General features: G+C 41.4%; 1 protein-coding gene across 1 annotated transcript in view; it reads right to left on the bottom strand.

Annotated features, from left to right (window-relative positions):
- Positions 1-447: 447 nt before the first annotated feature.
- The window catches only part of PREX1 (phosphatidylinositol-3,4,5-trisphosphate dependent Rac exchange factor 1), an 824,667-nt gene continuing 807,507 nt past the window's right edge, over positions 448-17,607 (bottom strand). Inside the window, exons 38-41 of the mRNA XM_085619426.1 lie at positions 11,825-12,012; positions 7,609-7,711; positions 3,361-3,428; positions 448-2,358 (exon numbers count right to left, since the gene is read on the bottom strand). Coding sequence (XP_085475552.1) covers positions 2,316-2,358; positions 3,361-3,428; positions 7,609-7,711; positions 11,825-12,012 — 402 coding nt within the window. The 3' untranslated portion in view covers positions 448-2,315. The remainder of the gene's footprint in view (positions 2,359-3,360; positions 3,429-7,608; positions 7,712-11,824; positions 12,013-17,607) is intronic.

A 17,607-nucleotide genomic window follows, 5' to 3' on the forward strand; every position in this document is an offset into this window, starting at 1 on the left:
TCATGTTCTGTACGGTCAGCACCAAGAAAGACCCTCAAGAAAAAAGTGTTAATAAATATTGTATTCCTAAAATTCAGGGAATCGAACAAGCAAGTTAGAAACAAGACAATGTACCACAAATTTGAGTGCATATTACAAATGTCCACAGTAGGGGTGGTGGATGTTCCACCATCTGACACTGGCAGAATGTCCACCTGAATTTTTCCCAGTAAGGTGGTTTACCTCCCAGAGCAGAGGCAGCATTTTGGTGGAGAAACCTCAGTACAGACCTCTATGCAGCACAACTGCATGACCGAAATCTTCTACACTGCTAAATGGAAATTCAACCAGAAAAAATTCTAAATTACCTCCTAATGTAAGAGGCATTCAATAAAACATTCAATCACACTAACAGAAATGTGTTCTGTAGAAAGCAAAACTGGGTTTATGAAAGAAACAACAATGACACATATTAAGATACTATTTATTTACAAAACAAACTGTCCAGAAGTACATTGTGCCGACCTGATTTGTGAACATGGTTATAATGATCTTCTTGAAAAGGTACTGGTGAATATTGTGCTTGTGATAGGTGTTGGAGTAATGCCACTCATATTACAGGTTCACATAAGCGATACAATACAAGCGACCCAACTCCACGAATACCTCTCAACCTTTGTTTGGTAATGCCACCTTCAGAGCTAAAAATGCAAATGCCTTTCATTACTGATAAAATCATTCACATCTCTGATGAGAATATGGAATGAAGTCCCAGACACTGCCAGATGTAATGGTGTTTAAGAGGAAGTTAGGAAATGCATTAAAATCTACTAATTCCACAAATGCTGCAAGAGAACACGGATATGTTAATAGTGACCAGGTCCCTTTTGAGGAGCACTGGACTTGAACCAGCAAGTTAGATAACAAAAGCTCTGTCAAATATATGAACTTAATTTACCAAACTGCCTGGTTCTACCAAAGTTTTTTTGCAGTTTAGAATGATGTGGCAACATTGATATGATAAAGGAATGTTTACTTCTTTCCCTCGGGGAAAACATAACATTTTGATAGGGAGATGAATGAACAGGGCTAAGGCACAGTTCATATCAACATTCCTTTTGGTCTGGAACAATAGAAGGTTTAAAGGTTTGAAACTGAAATTGAAATGTAATTACATCACTAAATTTAATACTGATAAAAATGGATTATCTTTCAAAATTAAAAATGCAAATATATACAGAATGTGTTTCCCTTCTCAAACTTCCTATCACAATTTAATAGTTGTATTAAAGAAATTAATTTAAATACTGACGGGTTGTCAATGTTAAATAATGAAATAGCTCTTTGTAAACTGGGAATATCCGTATAATTTAAAGAAGGGTGTACGCATTCTGAAAATATAATCTTTAAAATCTGGCGTTCAGTTCCGTATAGAATAACTTGATGCAGAACGAGTCTGTGAAGCAAAATAAATAAACTATAATTCCAATTTTCTTTCAAGCATGGTTGAACCTTTAAATGATTAGACAACAACTAGAGTGTTGCCCGTTTTCTCTTCAATGCACGGTCTAAAATCCTTCATTTCTTGTCCTTCACCCCCAAATAAAATATCACTGTATTTCCAGAATACATTTTGATGTATTAGTTAAAATGGTTAGTCTAAAACTGGAATGCCTGGCAAATTGCAATGTCAGCCTGAGGGATTAAGGAATGTAGAGTAGCAAAGACACTAATTCTCACAACGCATAAAAGAAATCTGGAATAAATACTTGAGTTAAAAAATAAATCATGGAAACTTGTGCTATTTAGGATTCCAAAAGTGCAGTTTGAAATATTTTAAGTGGTGTTCATGATCAAATTTGGCTGCCAACTAGATAGATTCAAGACGTGTGCTCTTTCAGGATAAAGATGTTTCTTCCTGCATCAATGATGTTCACCCGTGATGGAAATCCAACAAAGTGTAGTCAACAGCACAGCCACTCAACTAACGTTATGTTGCTCTTCCTTGGCATAACCTTGTCACTGTCCATCAGGCCTTTGGCAGAAGAACAGTTCTGTCCTAGGTCCCAAACATGCAGTCTATGAAATAACAACAGACCAAGGTAAGCGCGGAAAATGCAACATTGGTAGGCTTTGAGAAGTCCTAGAAACTGGGTGCCAATTCATCAGCTTTCCTGAGAGAAAGTCAATAGCAAAAACAGCCCCATCCCTTTTCTCTGGTCCTCAGTTCAGTCTGAAACAACAACAGACGTACTGCCACACGGTGCCAGGGTTATCACAAGGTGGCTTCACTTGCACTGAATGTCCATTACACTCTACGAAGAGTTTTTCTTTTGTTATAGGTCTCCATCAAGTGGGGGCTGGCACAGCTTATAGATCCTAGGCAAAAAGGAATAACATATTACAACACCAAAAAGACACATAGTGTTTACATGTAAACTCTTATACAAGCAGTGCACAAACAAAACAATGATTGCATAATGGTCAGATACCAAAGAAAAATCTGTACTGTAAGGAATATACTTTAATAACTATCAAAGTGATGATAATGTAGCATTTGGAGATCATAAATATTCAGATTACCATTGTCAAGTGTCACATTCTGCATGCATTACACAATTCAGATACTAGAAACTTTTCTTTTCCCATGTTCGCCTAGGATATTGCTAAGAGCATCATCACTTTTCATAACTATATTGCAGCTTTGGATGATGTCACACAAGAATCAAAGAGAGCTATCACCGATGCTGAATATGGCTGAAATGTCAGGAAGAAAGAGAACATAAATTCTCTTTTTCAGAAAACCAAGTATTTCCACCCAGATATTTAATATTATAGCCTTGTGGATGTACTTATTTTAAAGGAGGTGGGAATTGTTCCCAGATCAAATGAGTTCTTGCATGGAGGCTGGACTGTGGTGTTTGTGTGGATGAAATCAGTTTGATCTAGCCAATAAACCAAACAGTGATGTTTCAAAACCCAGACAATGTTTGTACATTATATCTCAAAAATGGACACAATGTGGGTACATTATTATACAACAAATTTATCAAACCTGACTTCCGTATTTCGTTGTCCAGTATTAAAAAATAAATATCTTGGAAGTGTAGAAGTAGAAAGTTAAATGAGTGTAATTAATAAAATCACGTGCAACACTGTTCCATTACCTACTTCGACAGCTGAATAACTGCAAAGTGGCTTGTAAGCACAATTACTAATATTAATTTAAGCATTAAAAATTAACATTAGCTAGCATTATTACATTCCTAATAGGGGGATAGCAAGTCCCTTGTGTCAAATCAACATTTAAATCAATTATCCCTATTTGAAAATGAAATGTTCACCCTAATCCTAAATGGGGCTTATTAGGCATTACCGTACCGTGGTGCAGATTCCGGCATTTGATCCATAACTTTCAGGTTTTTAGCAGAGATTTCAACCCTTGGACCCTGAAAAAAAGAAAAAATGCGGGTTGAAAACTTAATGAGGTCAGTCTGTTCACCCATACCAAAGTAAGACTACTGGAATCTTTTCTTCACTTAAAATATATTGACATTTAATTAAGCTTAATACACTTCTATGTGGTGGGTATCCCATTATTCAGCATTCACCTCTCAGGAAACGAGCCCAGTCTGACAGCACAAATATCCCTGTCATACTAGTTTAGTCAAGCAGCACTGTGCAAAGAATTAACGTGTGCCAAATGAGTTTTACTCCTCTCTCAATCAGCTCAGAGAATAACATTTCTTTAAAACAAGATGCACAATTCATCACAATATTCTCTGCAGAGGTGTTGAGGATTAAAATATCTATGCTATCTGATATGGCTACATAAGTGTAACATTTGCATGGAGGATATTCTCCAGCAAAGAATGGTTGCATTCATTGCTAGAGCCTGAAGACTCACTAGGCATAGGCTTAACCCATACTCCATATTCTCTATGCCACCCCTAGGTTACATTAATTGCAGACTTTATCATCTACTTCTTCTGCCACTAACACTGGTTATGGCTTTACGCACAGCCGTAAGCTCTTGGGTCTTTTCTTTACCTGCATTATATAGTATGTCAGCATTGCAACCCCCTTCATACTTACATCATGACATACATACATACTTACTCGACTAGTGAAAGGTACAAGACATAGCTGAATGAACATTCTCTGTACACTGTTTTTCTCAATAACACTTATTGGAAAGACGTCAACTGTGCCACTACCTGTTAGATTATATATGTGATTTTAAATCACTTCCTACCATCTTCACCATCATGTGCACACAGTGTGAGTATACTGAATATTATGTAAGCAATATGTCTTTTAGGAGCAGTATCAGTTCTGTGCTCCATAACCTAGCATTAACTGTTGAAGTGTTACATTATGGTCACAGTCTTCCTGTATTTTGAGGATGTGAACTTCATGTGTGCCGTGAGCATATGCTTCAATCACACTCTTAATGCCATAATTAATTGTGTGTAGCATACTTCTTGGACATATACAGTCTGCTGTTTTTTGTCTCTCTTCTCATGCACACAATCAGCTTCAAGCACTATATTTGGTCATAGCTGTAATGTTTTCAATGTCATTGGCAGTGCTTAATTTGTAAAATGTTAAGTGCCAGGACTGTGACCATGAGGCCAATGCAGCTTGCATCACCCATCGCTCTTGTCATCACTGTCAAAACAACTACTGACCATTTCTCTTGCATGTAAATGCGACAGTTCAGATTATTCCAGGTCCCCAAAGCTAAAGGAATGGTTGGAGAGGCAGATATGAGCAATTTTAATGTATATTGTATTCCTAAACAACCGTTGTTCTGCTCATCTCTAAATTAGATGAGCAGCGCCACCATGTGGTGGACTGTTCTAAGTAAGGTGTTGACAATTCGGTGCCGAGCACCAGAAACCAATTAAGTGCCGGTGCTGAGCACCGGAAAGCACCGGCTCAAATTAAGCACTGGTCATTGGCGCTGTCACAAGTTTATTTCCACCGAATGTCTGGGGTTTTGTTAAGTATATGTTAATACATCTAGGACAAAGGTATCAAAGCTTACATTTAACAAATATTTTCGAGAGGTTTCAGTTTTTTTATGATATACTGTTATACAATTCCAAGAATACATAAGTCACTATTCATAGCCTTGCAACATGCACAGCTACGAATGACCAAAGGACCTGATCTATCGCCATGTCCTGTGCTCAACATTTTCATGGACACTGTACACTGTGAATGGCCTTCAGCCTTGCACCGTGGGCTGTGTTCATAAATTACATGGATTGAATACACGATGTTGGTGTTATTTGGTAGCTATATCCATTGTGCATGGCTAAACACTCTGCACGCTTGAACATGTCTACATGAGGGTTGGGCTTAAGATTTGGCTGACGGGAAAGCCCTTACGTCTATCCCTGCTATGCTAAGCCTTGAACTGTGTGCTTTCTTGATATACAAGTGGTCCTACAGCCCAGACTACCTTCTATTTATTATCTATAAACTATTGATCATGTTTTACAATAAGAGGCCACGTTTCAAAATTAATAGAAATAAGGAAGCTTATATAAAATTGGGATATTTAAAGAGGTAAGATAATAAGGAAACAGTTCTATTTTTTCCTCAGTATAGGAGGTTCAGAAAAGAACTGTTTTGAAGGGGAAGGCAGTTTCTTATTCATGGTTTTTCTTGTTTTGTGTTTTTAATTGGGTTTGCTTTTTTTCCTTCAAGACCTTTTAAGGAAGATGTCTGCTACCTTGGAGTACTGTAGGAAAGAGGTACAAGAGAAATATTATGAAAAGTAACTCAGTTTAAGTCCAAATACTTAAACTCATTTTTGCAACTCTTAATGTGTGCGTTTCACTTTAAAACAATTTTCTAATTGTGTTCACTGTACCATACATCGTCTCTCCCTCTCTCCCTCTCTCCCCCTCTCTCTCTCTCTCCCTCTCTCTCTCTCTCTCTCTCAATGGCTTCTTACAGTGCTGGATGGTGTGATTCTTCTTCCATTACGTATTAAAAAAAATTGATATGCTCCATTTCTAAATTTCAGATACATACGCAGAGTGCTTCGAAATTTAAATGTTTATGCACGCTTGAAGTTCCAAAATAATATTGCCCTGGATTACCTCGGATGAGTACTTAACCATATTATTTACGAGTGACTGTGGTGCATTGAGTCTCTTTATGCCTGTTGGGAAAGTAAAATCATGGCATGCAATAGACTCATTTGCATGTTTCGTTGGTGGGTTATTTGTCTGATCCACAGTGGAACAATCGCCTTCTGGTGTCTGATCCTCAGTTGGCTCTTAGATGCTATCCTTTGTTCTGCTGAAGGGATCTTCTCTTCTATAAACAAGGTCAGCCACCTTCTTCTGCAGTTCAAATGGATGATTCCACTCTGTCCTTTTCACAGGTCAGAAAGAAGTACATTTAAAAGTACCTGTGTATAAGTAGTTGTCTTTGCATAAGGGGTAGTACGTTTATATTTATAACCAATGAAATTCTTTATTGTTTTTAAATTTTGTTGGACAGTGGAGCTCTGCAAAGTTTGTACACATGCTTCTGGGTCGATAGTGCATGAAACCTTAGTTGTGAATAGTGATTGATGGATACATTCACCTGGCAATCGCTACAAAGTTCTTTTTATTTCATTTGTGGTCTTATGCGTGGTTTAGGGGCATTTCTTAGTGGAAATCAAGGGTTTTGCCAAAAGCCCACGAATGTTTATGAAAAGTAGTTCCATCCCCAAATATCAGAGGAAGCAGCGACTTCCTGAACAATCCGCAGATTTCTTTAATGCACGAGGGTGTAACTTCTTGATTTTGACCCACAGATTTCCAATAAGCAGGGGCAGTTATCCTGGAAATTAGTTTTAAACCTTGAGTCCAGCTTTAGCCGTGGAATATCAGGCAGCTACAGTTTAGGAACCACAAGCACTTGCAAGAACCTCCAAGCATGAGAAAGGAGTTGCCATCTACCTCCACTCCAGCTGCACCACTTAAAACATCTTGGGTGATGCTGTGCCACTAAATATACAGAAAAGAAAAGAAGATGCCATGGCGAGCTTTGCTAGTAAATAGCACAGTGCTGCGTGGTATTTTGCAAATATAAAACCAACCTCCGCCCCAGCTCCTGGATGTAAACATTTATCTCTGCAAACCTTTATTTTTGAACCCTTCGTCCTTCATTATACCCTTCTTTTTTCAAAAGCCTTACCTTTTATTTTTTTCCGTGAAAGAATATATATATATTTAACTAAATAAATATGCGTTCCTTTCAAATGATCCGATCTAATACAGAAAATGGCATCTGAAGCAATAAGCATGACCAATCAATATGTTGCCGTGGATAAACGAAGACGCAAATATAAGTATACACCACTAAGAAAATAAAGAACATCGTCAAGAAAAGATACCACAAACATTTAAGGGAAAAAAGAACAAGGTGATTTCTACCATGAGTTCCTTCTGGAACAAAACTTGCTATTAAGTAGTGCAAATTGCCATACAACTATCGTTGTTCATTAGACGCCATGTGAAAATGGCGACAGACATTTTAAAAGCAAGCACATTCTAAAAATAGCAGAACGTGATTTTAATCCAGCTATGGCCCCCAAAACACTGACAATATTGCACGTACCTGCTTTCTCATGATGTCCGTGGCCTGCATAATGCATTTTGGTAATAAACCATGACTTCGTGCTAGCACGGCTGCTTGCTCCAGGGATACACTTAATGTACTCCTAGAAAGAAGTTATTTACATACGATCATTACTAAAACCACAACAAGCCGGAAATCAGGCTGAGTCCCTTTAAAATGAACATAAGTTATACAATGGAATGCAAATGTTTGTGGCACTATAAACAATTACAGGGATCCAGTGAGACTTGGGAACAGTATTCGTATTGGCACGCCTCAAGCCTAAAGCAACGATTAGTGGCCTGTCTGTTGCTAGCGGTGGCAAACACAATGGTGTTCAGTAAACCATCCCAAGAGAGGGAAACAGGTAGGCATCTAGCCACCATCTTATGGATTTGACGCCGCAGTGGCATACGATCTTAAAAGCTTGTGAAATCAGTGAGCGCTAATAGGGTAACATCCATCTACAACACAACTCCGGGTCCAGCTGCTCTGGATTCACATTGGTTGACCTAGAGCGTAGGCACATAGTGTAAATTAATCAAGGTCACAGAATGTAAGATGGCATGATGAAGACTTCAAACAACAACTCCTGATGCTCATCCAGTGGACCACGTCTCATGGACACACCGCCTTCAACCCGAAATCTGAGCATGAGCCTAAAACTGTGTATTTTATTTGGGTATCTTTTGCTTTTTACCTCCTCCCCTCCAATGCCAAGTCTTAAAATTCATACAGCACAATCTATTATAGAATACAGGGAACAACATAGTTATCTATAAATAACCTAACTGGAAAAATTAAATAATCCAGACACAGTCTTAGCCCCTCCTTGATAATCTCCTCTTGGTGCGCCTGCACCGCAATAGTTGCAAAGTCTAAATCCTCAAAACAGCCAAAATATGACTGTGGATGAGGCAAAACACCAATCACTGACTGTGGCGATTCTAAAGGACTGAGTGAGTGACTGCAGGGTACACTACACCTCAACATCCGAATACTTGTGAGTGATTACGGGTGACTTTATACCCCGAGTACGTGACTCAGTGAATAGCCGGGGACAACTATAAATCTCCTATAGTCAACTACAAGTTAGGCGAGGCTCCCAGCAGCAGATTGTGGATAAACTTAAGCCCCAATATCGGTCTATGTCTAATAGCTGTGCGGAACGGCTCATTCTCAATTGCTGACTATTGGTGACTGTAGGTAAGGCTGTCCACAAACAGCTGACTGGGCGAGTGATTGTAGGCGACTATAAATTTCCAATAGCGGACTGTGTGTAACCCTGAATCCCCAATATCTGTCTGTGGTGAGGCATACCACCCTAACAGCTGACTATAGTTGACTGTGGGTAGAGGCAAACCCTAACAGCTGGCTGGCGGTGAGTGACTGTGAATTGATTGTGGAGGATTATAAATATCCAATAGCTGACAACGGTTGAAGATTATCCTCCAATAGCTGACTATAGGTGAAGATGAATCCCCAATAGCTGACTGTGGGAGACTGTGGGTATGGGTATAATATAACATTTGACTGTGATATGGGCATGGAATTAAGGGAAGGGGACTGGACATCTATATTGGGTAACTGCAGGAGAGTTACACATAATGCAAGACTAAAAACCTATACATTATAAATGTGTACATAGGGATTACATCACGCCACGGTGGCTGGACAGACTAGATTCCTCCAGATCAGAACAGTGCCCCAAATGCAGAATAACAGAGGGAACCTATATTCACATGTGGTGGACATGTGTGAATGTTTTTTGGGGTGAAGTAATCAGATTTTAGGAATAATACCCGAACTGCAATTACAGCCAACGATACAGATGTGCTTACTGGGACTAATCCCCCATAATAAACACACTAAATATGTGGAGAAGGTATTGGTATTAGGCCTCACTGTGGCAAAGAAATGTATAGCACTAAGATAGATGTCCAAAAGCCTGCCCACACAAAAGCAATGGTTATGGAACTGTGCAAGGTGGGTACGAGGTGAATGTGGGGTACGCCACAGGTTGGTTTACAACAGAATGGAACAGGAAGGAAAAATGGAATGGGCTTAGTAGAAGTCCAGATACAAAAGGAAATGGGAGACCCTGAACCGGGACAAGATGTGGAGGGGACAGTTGATTAATACTCTTTAGATATGTCTTTGATGCTGATCTGCTGTAATTTGATGCAATAGTACCAATTTAGCTGTTTAAGTGATCCAATGTTATGTATGAATTTATATTTATTTCCACATGGTGTGACTCGCATCTCTCTCTCCTTGACTGGGGGGGGGGGGCATGGGAGGGGTTAATGAGCTGTAATGTTATTTTGTTTTTAAAATCAATCAATTTAATTAAAAAACAATTGACTGTGACTGATTGGTGGTGACTAGAAATGACCAAAAGCTAATTGTTGGTGAGGCTCAACTACCAACCACAGCCTCAACAAAATTAGTAGAAATCATGCTGCAAAAGTCTTGTGTGTCCAGCACACTCTTGTTTTAGATCCATTTGTGGTATATATGAGTAAGGACTGATGTTCATGATATGGAAGTCCAATGTGAAAAGAACAAGGCAGTTAAGAGACTGTGAAACAAGCAACTGCATAGTGAGACTGAGAGGTAACACTCTTATATCATTTTTAAGACATTGTAGGAGTAGTGCGGGGTTGGCAGCAGATTGGGCAATTGAGATACTAAAGTTGGTCAGCATGAGTGTGCTTGGTTATGTGGTAATAAAAGTGTATTTGTATTTATTGTATTTATTAAGCGCAACAGTCATCCCAAGGGGTATCACGGCACTAGAAAAGCTGTATCCTGATGTGAAAGTGAGTAACAACCCAGATATCTGAGCAGGAGAGTCAAGGCAAAAGCTGCAAGTGTCGACCAGCCGCCTGAAACTGAACTCAGATAAGACGGAGGTCCTCATCCTGGGATCCTCGCCCTCCGCCTGGGACGACTCCTGGTGGCCCCCCGCCCTGGGCACCGCACCCAAACCGACGGACCACGCACGCAACCTGGGTTTCACCTTGGACTCCTCCCTCTCCATGACCAAGCAAGTCAACGCCGTCTCCTCGTCATGCTTCAACATCCTGCGCATGCTGCGGAAGATCTTCTGGTGGATCCCCACAGAGACCAGGAAGACCGTCACCCAGGCCCTCGTCACCAGCCGACTGGACTACGGCAACGCACTCTATGCCGGATCCACCGCCAAGATCCAGAAGAGGCTCCAGCGCATCCAGAACGCCTCAGCCAGACTCATCCTCGACATCCCACGACACAGCCACATCTCCGGACACCTAAGAGACCTGCACTGGCTCCCGGTCAACAAGAGAATCACCTTCCGCCTCCTTACCCACGCACACAGAGCTCTCCACGACCAAGGCCCGAGCTACCTCAACAACCGAATCAACTTCTACGCTCCCAAACGCCACCTCCGATCCGCCAGCCACGCCCTCGCCACCGTCCCACGCATCCGCAGAGCCACCACAGGAGGAAGGTCCTTCTCCTACCTGGCCGCCAAGACCTGGAACTCCCTCCCGGCAGACCTGCGCCTGACCCAAGACCACCTCTCCTTCAGGAAGAAGCTCAAGACCTGGCTGTTCGAGCAGTAGCGCCCCCCCCCCCCCCCATAGCGCCTCGAGACCCTACGGGTAGGTAGCGCGCTCTATAAATGTCTTTGATTGATTGAAGTGTCATTGGTTACAGCCTAGGGAACAGTGATGTTTTCAGCTTCTTTCTGAATACCATGTAATCGTCCATAAGAAGAAGGTCTAAGGGGAGTATATGCCAGTAAACGGAAGTTAAAATCCAGAAGGAGAGGCCTCCTGTTCTGACTTTCTTAATACGTTTGATTTTGGCAAAAGTGTGATTGCAAGACCTCAGTTTTCATTTGGGAGTGTAGAATTCAATTCTGTCCTGCAGAATTCGAGGGCAAAGCTTGTGTAGCACTCTGTGTGCACAGCATAGGAGTTTAAACTGGGCTCTTTGCCGCACAGGCAGCCAGCAGAGCGCCCTCAAACATTCTGTTGCCGAGCAAGTAAAATTGTCACTCATACTTGACTGCTGCAAAGCATACTCAGGGTTTTAATGACAATAAACCACTCTAAGATGTGTCCTATTTGAAAATATTAAAGTGCTATGGGAATCCCACCATTAATCAGAAAATACAAAGAAAACAGCAAAGGTGTGCCAACAAGAATCAAAAATGGCAGTATCTTACCTCTGCATTCCCGTGCCGCACATTACAATCGGACAGGATCCGAGACGATAACAAAGTTCTGAAGAAATGGGTAAGAGTCCAGCTCCCGAAATATTACTGCTGGAGACGCCCGTCACATGGTTTTTGATATTTATGTAGGACTTCAAGAGTCTGCAGAGCTCATCCATTGCATTTATGGGGCGAATAAGCTGTAAAGTAACAAATCAAAACAAAGATTACGCTTTCAATTTGATGATAAACATGGTAATGTGAAGATAGGGCTAAATACATTTAGATACATTAGCTATATATCAGGTTTCGCTAAACCCAAGAGTGTAAAGGACCCCTAACTTTAGCAAAGACTTCCCTGAAATCTTGGAGCATTCACTTGGCATGACAACATCTTGAAACACTACATAACATGCCTTTGTCCTGAAAGAGTAAGGCACATGGATAGCAGAATGGTTTAATAGCTGACTGAGATGAAGTACTGTGAAAATGTCTACAGGTTCTCAAATCAATGGCCAAGACTTTCGAAATGGAAAGCACTTGTTTTCAATTACTACTCACGGACATTTAAACACTGGACAAGAATTCATACAATCTGGTTCGTTCATAAATTTGGTGTGCAGCATAACATGCTAGGGATTGCGAGTCCGGCCCGGCTTCCGACCGGTGCCCCAGTTCCAGATAAAGTATGACCTGCTAGAGCCAATAAACTGTAGCCATCTGGCCCTCTGGAAAGAGTGGCATCCAATCAAAAACAGGACTCAAAAGTTTGCCTTTTTGTCCATGCAAGGAACATGCCTCTGAATTAAACCCCGCTATTGTAACCTACCTTGTAAAAAGATAAAGCAATATTGCCAGGGTTGAGGAGGCGCTGGTGCCTGACCAAGAGGAAAGATGGAAAGACCCAGTGGATGGAGTGTGTGAATTTCATCTCAGGAAGGACCTTGTGAACCCTGCTGCAAGCTGGTCCATGGGTAATGTAAAACAATAGCTTTTCAAGGGGTTCAAGGAACTGCTAGTGGCAATCTATGGCAGTGAAAGTGGTAAACCAGAACTGCCCTGTTCACCCCAATACTGCCAATCAGACTGAAGCTGCCCGAACCATCACAATTGCAGTCGGAGGGACAACGAGGTTTTTTCTGATCACCCTTGAAGGGTATAATTCGTGTGGCTAAGGTTTTGTCAGCCTAATCCATTAACCATTTGAAGCATCTCTTAGACCTTATGACTACAAAAATGAGATAAAGGCACAACAAGCCTTGGGTCATGCAGTTTAGTTTTCAAGAAGCTGCTATTTTTCGACCTTCACGAAACTTATTTCCTGGATTACCTTTGCCTATGTAAAATATGTCTTCACACTGAGATAATTTTCTTCACATTGCGACATAACTTACACCACATTACACTCTCACTCTAGAAGAACCCAGCTGTGCAGGAAAAGGTCCATAGAATTTGTCTTCGCATGTTTAACTTTTGCAGAGCTGTTCTAAACACAGTGGCTAATGTGTGATACAATGTTTCTCGGCTAGTTTATTTTTGGCAGCGCTTTGCTCTACAGAATAGAACTTATGGAGAACCATTTAGTTAGTGCTAAATAATGATATGTGGAAGAGGCAAAGTGAAATGCTTGCACTACCTCTGAGAAGTTACAGTTTCTCTCAGAACTTAGAAAAAGTTGCAAAACTGAAAAATATCAAATAAAAAAAAATGCTTCAACTTCACCCACCCACACATTCATTCATTAATATTTATTCGGTTTGAAAAAACCATGAAAGATACAAGAAAAAATATTTCATACATAGTAATCAAACACAGTTTCAGTGATCATTTCCTTGGTACACTCTTGACAGTTGTAATTGTTTAAATTAGCCATTACAATAAAACCACTTACTCACTATGTCAATAAAATACAGTAAGATGCTAAGCTTGCTATTCAGTACATTTAAAAGCTAGGAAATGTAAACTCCAGGCGAGAAATTGATACGGTGCAGATGCTAGAGAAATATGTATTAAAATGTGGGTCTTCTATATAGATTCTGGTCAGAGAAATAAAGTGCAAATGCTATGAAAGTGCATACACACCCACACATAGATTCTAAGACTAAGACATAGTTCTCCAAGTTTCTATGAAGAACCAGTGGGTGTCCATCTACTCAGAATTTTGACACAAGCCGCAGATGATAAACAACCCACCCACCCTCTTCAAAGCTTAGTAGCCTCCGAGGGCCAACTAAGAGAGTTGTCCATTCACAACTCCAGTACCCCCATAGTTATCACTTTGGAGACCAGCAGAAGCAGTAACTGGTTTCCCTTGAACTGTGACTGGTCGACCATCCCCTGTCCCTAAAGACCACTCAAGTCGTTGTTCAAGGGAAACTAAATCCTTGATATTGGATCAGCTCTTTAGCACCCTAAAATCCTTCCTTAGTACTAGAAAGAATGCCAGGGTAGATGAATTTTAGGGTGTTTAAAATATGTTTGTGCTTTGTGCAGTGGGTGGCGTACCCGATTCAGTTGCCCCTTCCACACCGTCCCCTGCACTCCTGTCCACATGATACTGGGACAATGGGTAGACATATTATTGCATGCCAGATATATTATCAGATATATAATGACTTGAGACTATGTGGAAATGTGGATTTTCCTGATCAGTTATGTCCCCTATCTTGGACCCCAACGGTTCTATATGCATGTTACAAGTACATGTATGTTCCCTCCAGTTCCAGTTTCTAAGACGCAAACATATGTGTGTCTACCGTCGATATGTTCTCTGTCAGATCCGCCATCAATGGGCTGGATATTCGATTCCTAAGCATGAAAGGCCACCGACTTTATATGGCTAAGTTACTCCATTTTTACAGTTCAGGCAAGTAGGCCCGATTCTGTCCTCAAAGCCTTTCCCTGCTCTCTGTCTCTGACAGCTTCAGCTTGAGCTCGCATCTGTATCCATGAACTTTGTCCTACTCCCTGTGCAGCTAACGGTGCCTGCCTCGGCCAGTTTTCGCATGCTTGCCAAGAAGCTGTATTTCACCTTCGAGTTATCTATTTTGCTCTTCAGCCGATTCATTCCTGTCTAGTGATTTAGGTAAACATTTCCTTAGCTCACAAACAAGGACTCAGCCTTTCCGTCCTCCTGCAAGTAATTCATAGCCCTGCTGTCATGGAAAGTTTTCTGCCTCTCGCATCTCATACAGACACTTAGACGCTTGTACACGCACACACAGTTAGTATAGAATAGATTCTGTCCGAGAGTCCTTCCTTGTGGATAACATAGTTCTCCAAACATAGGATGGTAGATATGATTTGGGATTAGGTTGACTTGACCCCCCAGACTTCTCGTCTCCACATGTAGAGCTAAATGTCAAGTCCCCTTCACCCCCTAGTTGCACGTCAATTACACGTCATGCTGCCGCGCGCGCATCTATGCCAAGTATTATCTTATAGATCCACCTATGTCTGATAATCCTAACCAATCATGTTTCTTTTATTCCTTATTACGCCTAGTTTCGATTATGTCACTGTCACGTCATTTTTCTTATCAAATGTTACGCCTTTTACATTCGTTTCATTGTAATGCACTTATTATAAAAATACATGTCTGTCAATAGATTATTGTACTTCACTTCCTGAACCCTCGTGGTGACGGAACCTGAAGGCCGCGACTCGAGTCGGCCATTTTGAATGGAATAAAGCCCATTTAGAAAACCTCTTATACCACGGATTCTGCCTCTTGTTATTTTGAGCTATTTACTTTATTTTGAGATTCCGTATGAAATTCAGTCCGGTATTTTTATTTACCACAGAATGGCGCCCGAACAGGGACACTTTCTCATCTCACGCGCCGGCGGTGCGTTGCAGGCCCGGTCTCCTGCCACAGCTGGACGGACCATAAACGCGTACCAGCAGGATTTCCTGTAAGCTCCCTCCGGTCAAGCGGGGGCGACTGAGGCTGCGATCAACCCAGACGAGGCGGTGAGAAGTGCGAAGTATCCCGACCAGAGCCTAGCTGAGAGAGCAAGATCCGAGGTATACAGAGGCCCACCAGGTTTTCCGAAATCCCGATGTCCCGAGGGTCCGCTGTCCGCAGTCATCGAGTCCTGTCTATTCTCTGAGGCCTTCCGTTTCAAGGAGCTACTCGGTGAGTACCATCGCCGGGGAGGCGTGTTGACGCGCACATAGGTTGTGCCGGTCAAGACGGATTAGGGTACACAAATCCGGTCTGCACTGTTTAGCAGTGTATATGTACTGTTTAGCAGTATATCAAGTATTCCGAAGAATTCAGTTATTGTCAAGAATTCAGCGTGGTGATTAGTTAGGCAGACTGTCATCATTGTCGATCATTGTTAAAATGTTTAATGTTTAATGTTTAAAGTATTCAGAAATGTCTTGCATATTGTGGTACGAATGACTGTTCATTGTTCACTGTTCATTTATTGTGTTTTTCGTATTAAGAAAATTCAAGAGTAAGTATCAGATCAGTTGTAAATATGCCGCTCTTCTCGAAGTTAAGACAGATTACTACCAGAAAAGGGGTGCTTGAAGAAGCAGTTCCTATTCCTCCTAGGGACACTCCAGGGCATTTTATGTACCATAAACATGGCTTAGATGCCATATTATTTCTTGATCTATGGGTAGATTATACCAAGGGATTACCGGAAAGTCAAAGGTGGCCCATAGCGGGAACCTGGGATGCAGAGTGCATCATGAAAGTGGAGGAAGAGTTATGGAAAAGAAAGGTCAGACAGTCACAGAAAGACGCTGTTGAGTTATGGCGTAAAGAATCTCATAGACGAACAGAAAAAGCACGTAGACAAGAAGAGAGGAGTAAAGAAAGTTCAAATAAAGTTCAAGAAAATCTATTAATTGAGGAAGGTATCCGAGTGAGATCAGAACAAGTAAATAGACAAAGAAATGCTCTTATGAATGGTATGTATCCCCTTCTAGCCGAAGGACTACCTAAGGCTGCTCCAGAGATGCCAAAAGATTTGCCACCCCCATTATTTCCAATTAAGGTACATCCAAAAGGGCATCCCAGAACCGCAGAAGATGTTTTTCTTTCCTCATATCTAGACGACGCAGCTCCCGAGTATGCTAACGCCGCACCACATAGACCGTCTGGTGTAGGGGTCCAACGTCAGGATCAGGTATCTGTCCCCGTGCAACAGCAAGTTCCGACACAAGCGTCGGCAAGCACATCTGGTTCCGCATCTGTCTCCGCAGTCGACTCTACAGAGGTATCGACACCCATAGTTGCTGTGTCACGTTCAACGAACCCATTCACACCCGACGCCCCAGATAGGGCCACGGGAGGTGCTAGCAGTACTTTTACACCACCTAGAATAAATAAACTTGTCTTTCAAGAGTCAGCACATTCACGTACACCTAAATTCGTAAGTGAACGTACGCTTAAAGAACTCCTTGTAAATTGTAGATATGACCCGGTGGTTGGTAAAGAGGACGAAATGGTCCTGGCATCATTACGTATCAGGCGAGCCGCAGAGTATTTAGCAAGGTTACCAGGAATGACTACGCATCTAGACAACATATATCATTTTGTTCAAACAGGACGAGATCCAGGATGTATTAACAGAGCAATGGAATTCCAGAAGGTAGAGATACAGGGGGAACTGTTACGTTTCCTCATAAACTGTGTAATCAGAAATCAAGATCGTCCGGGGGTAGACCCGAATACAATGCTTATTCTTACAAGATGGAGTCAGAATATATCAGAAGGGAGACACGATAAGCAAAATTGTATAATAGCCATGTGCCGAAAAATACGTAAAGAAATAGAG

This window comes from Triturus cristatus, chromosome 7 (genome assembly GCF_964204655.1).
Source record: "Triturus cristatus chromosome 7, aTriCri1.1, whole genome shotgun sequence".
Lineage (NCBI taxonomy): Eukaryota > Metazoa > Chordata > Amphibia > Caudata > Salamandridae > Triturus > Triturus cristatus.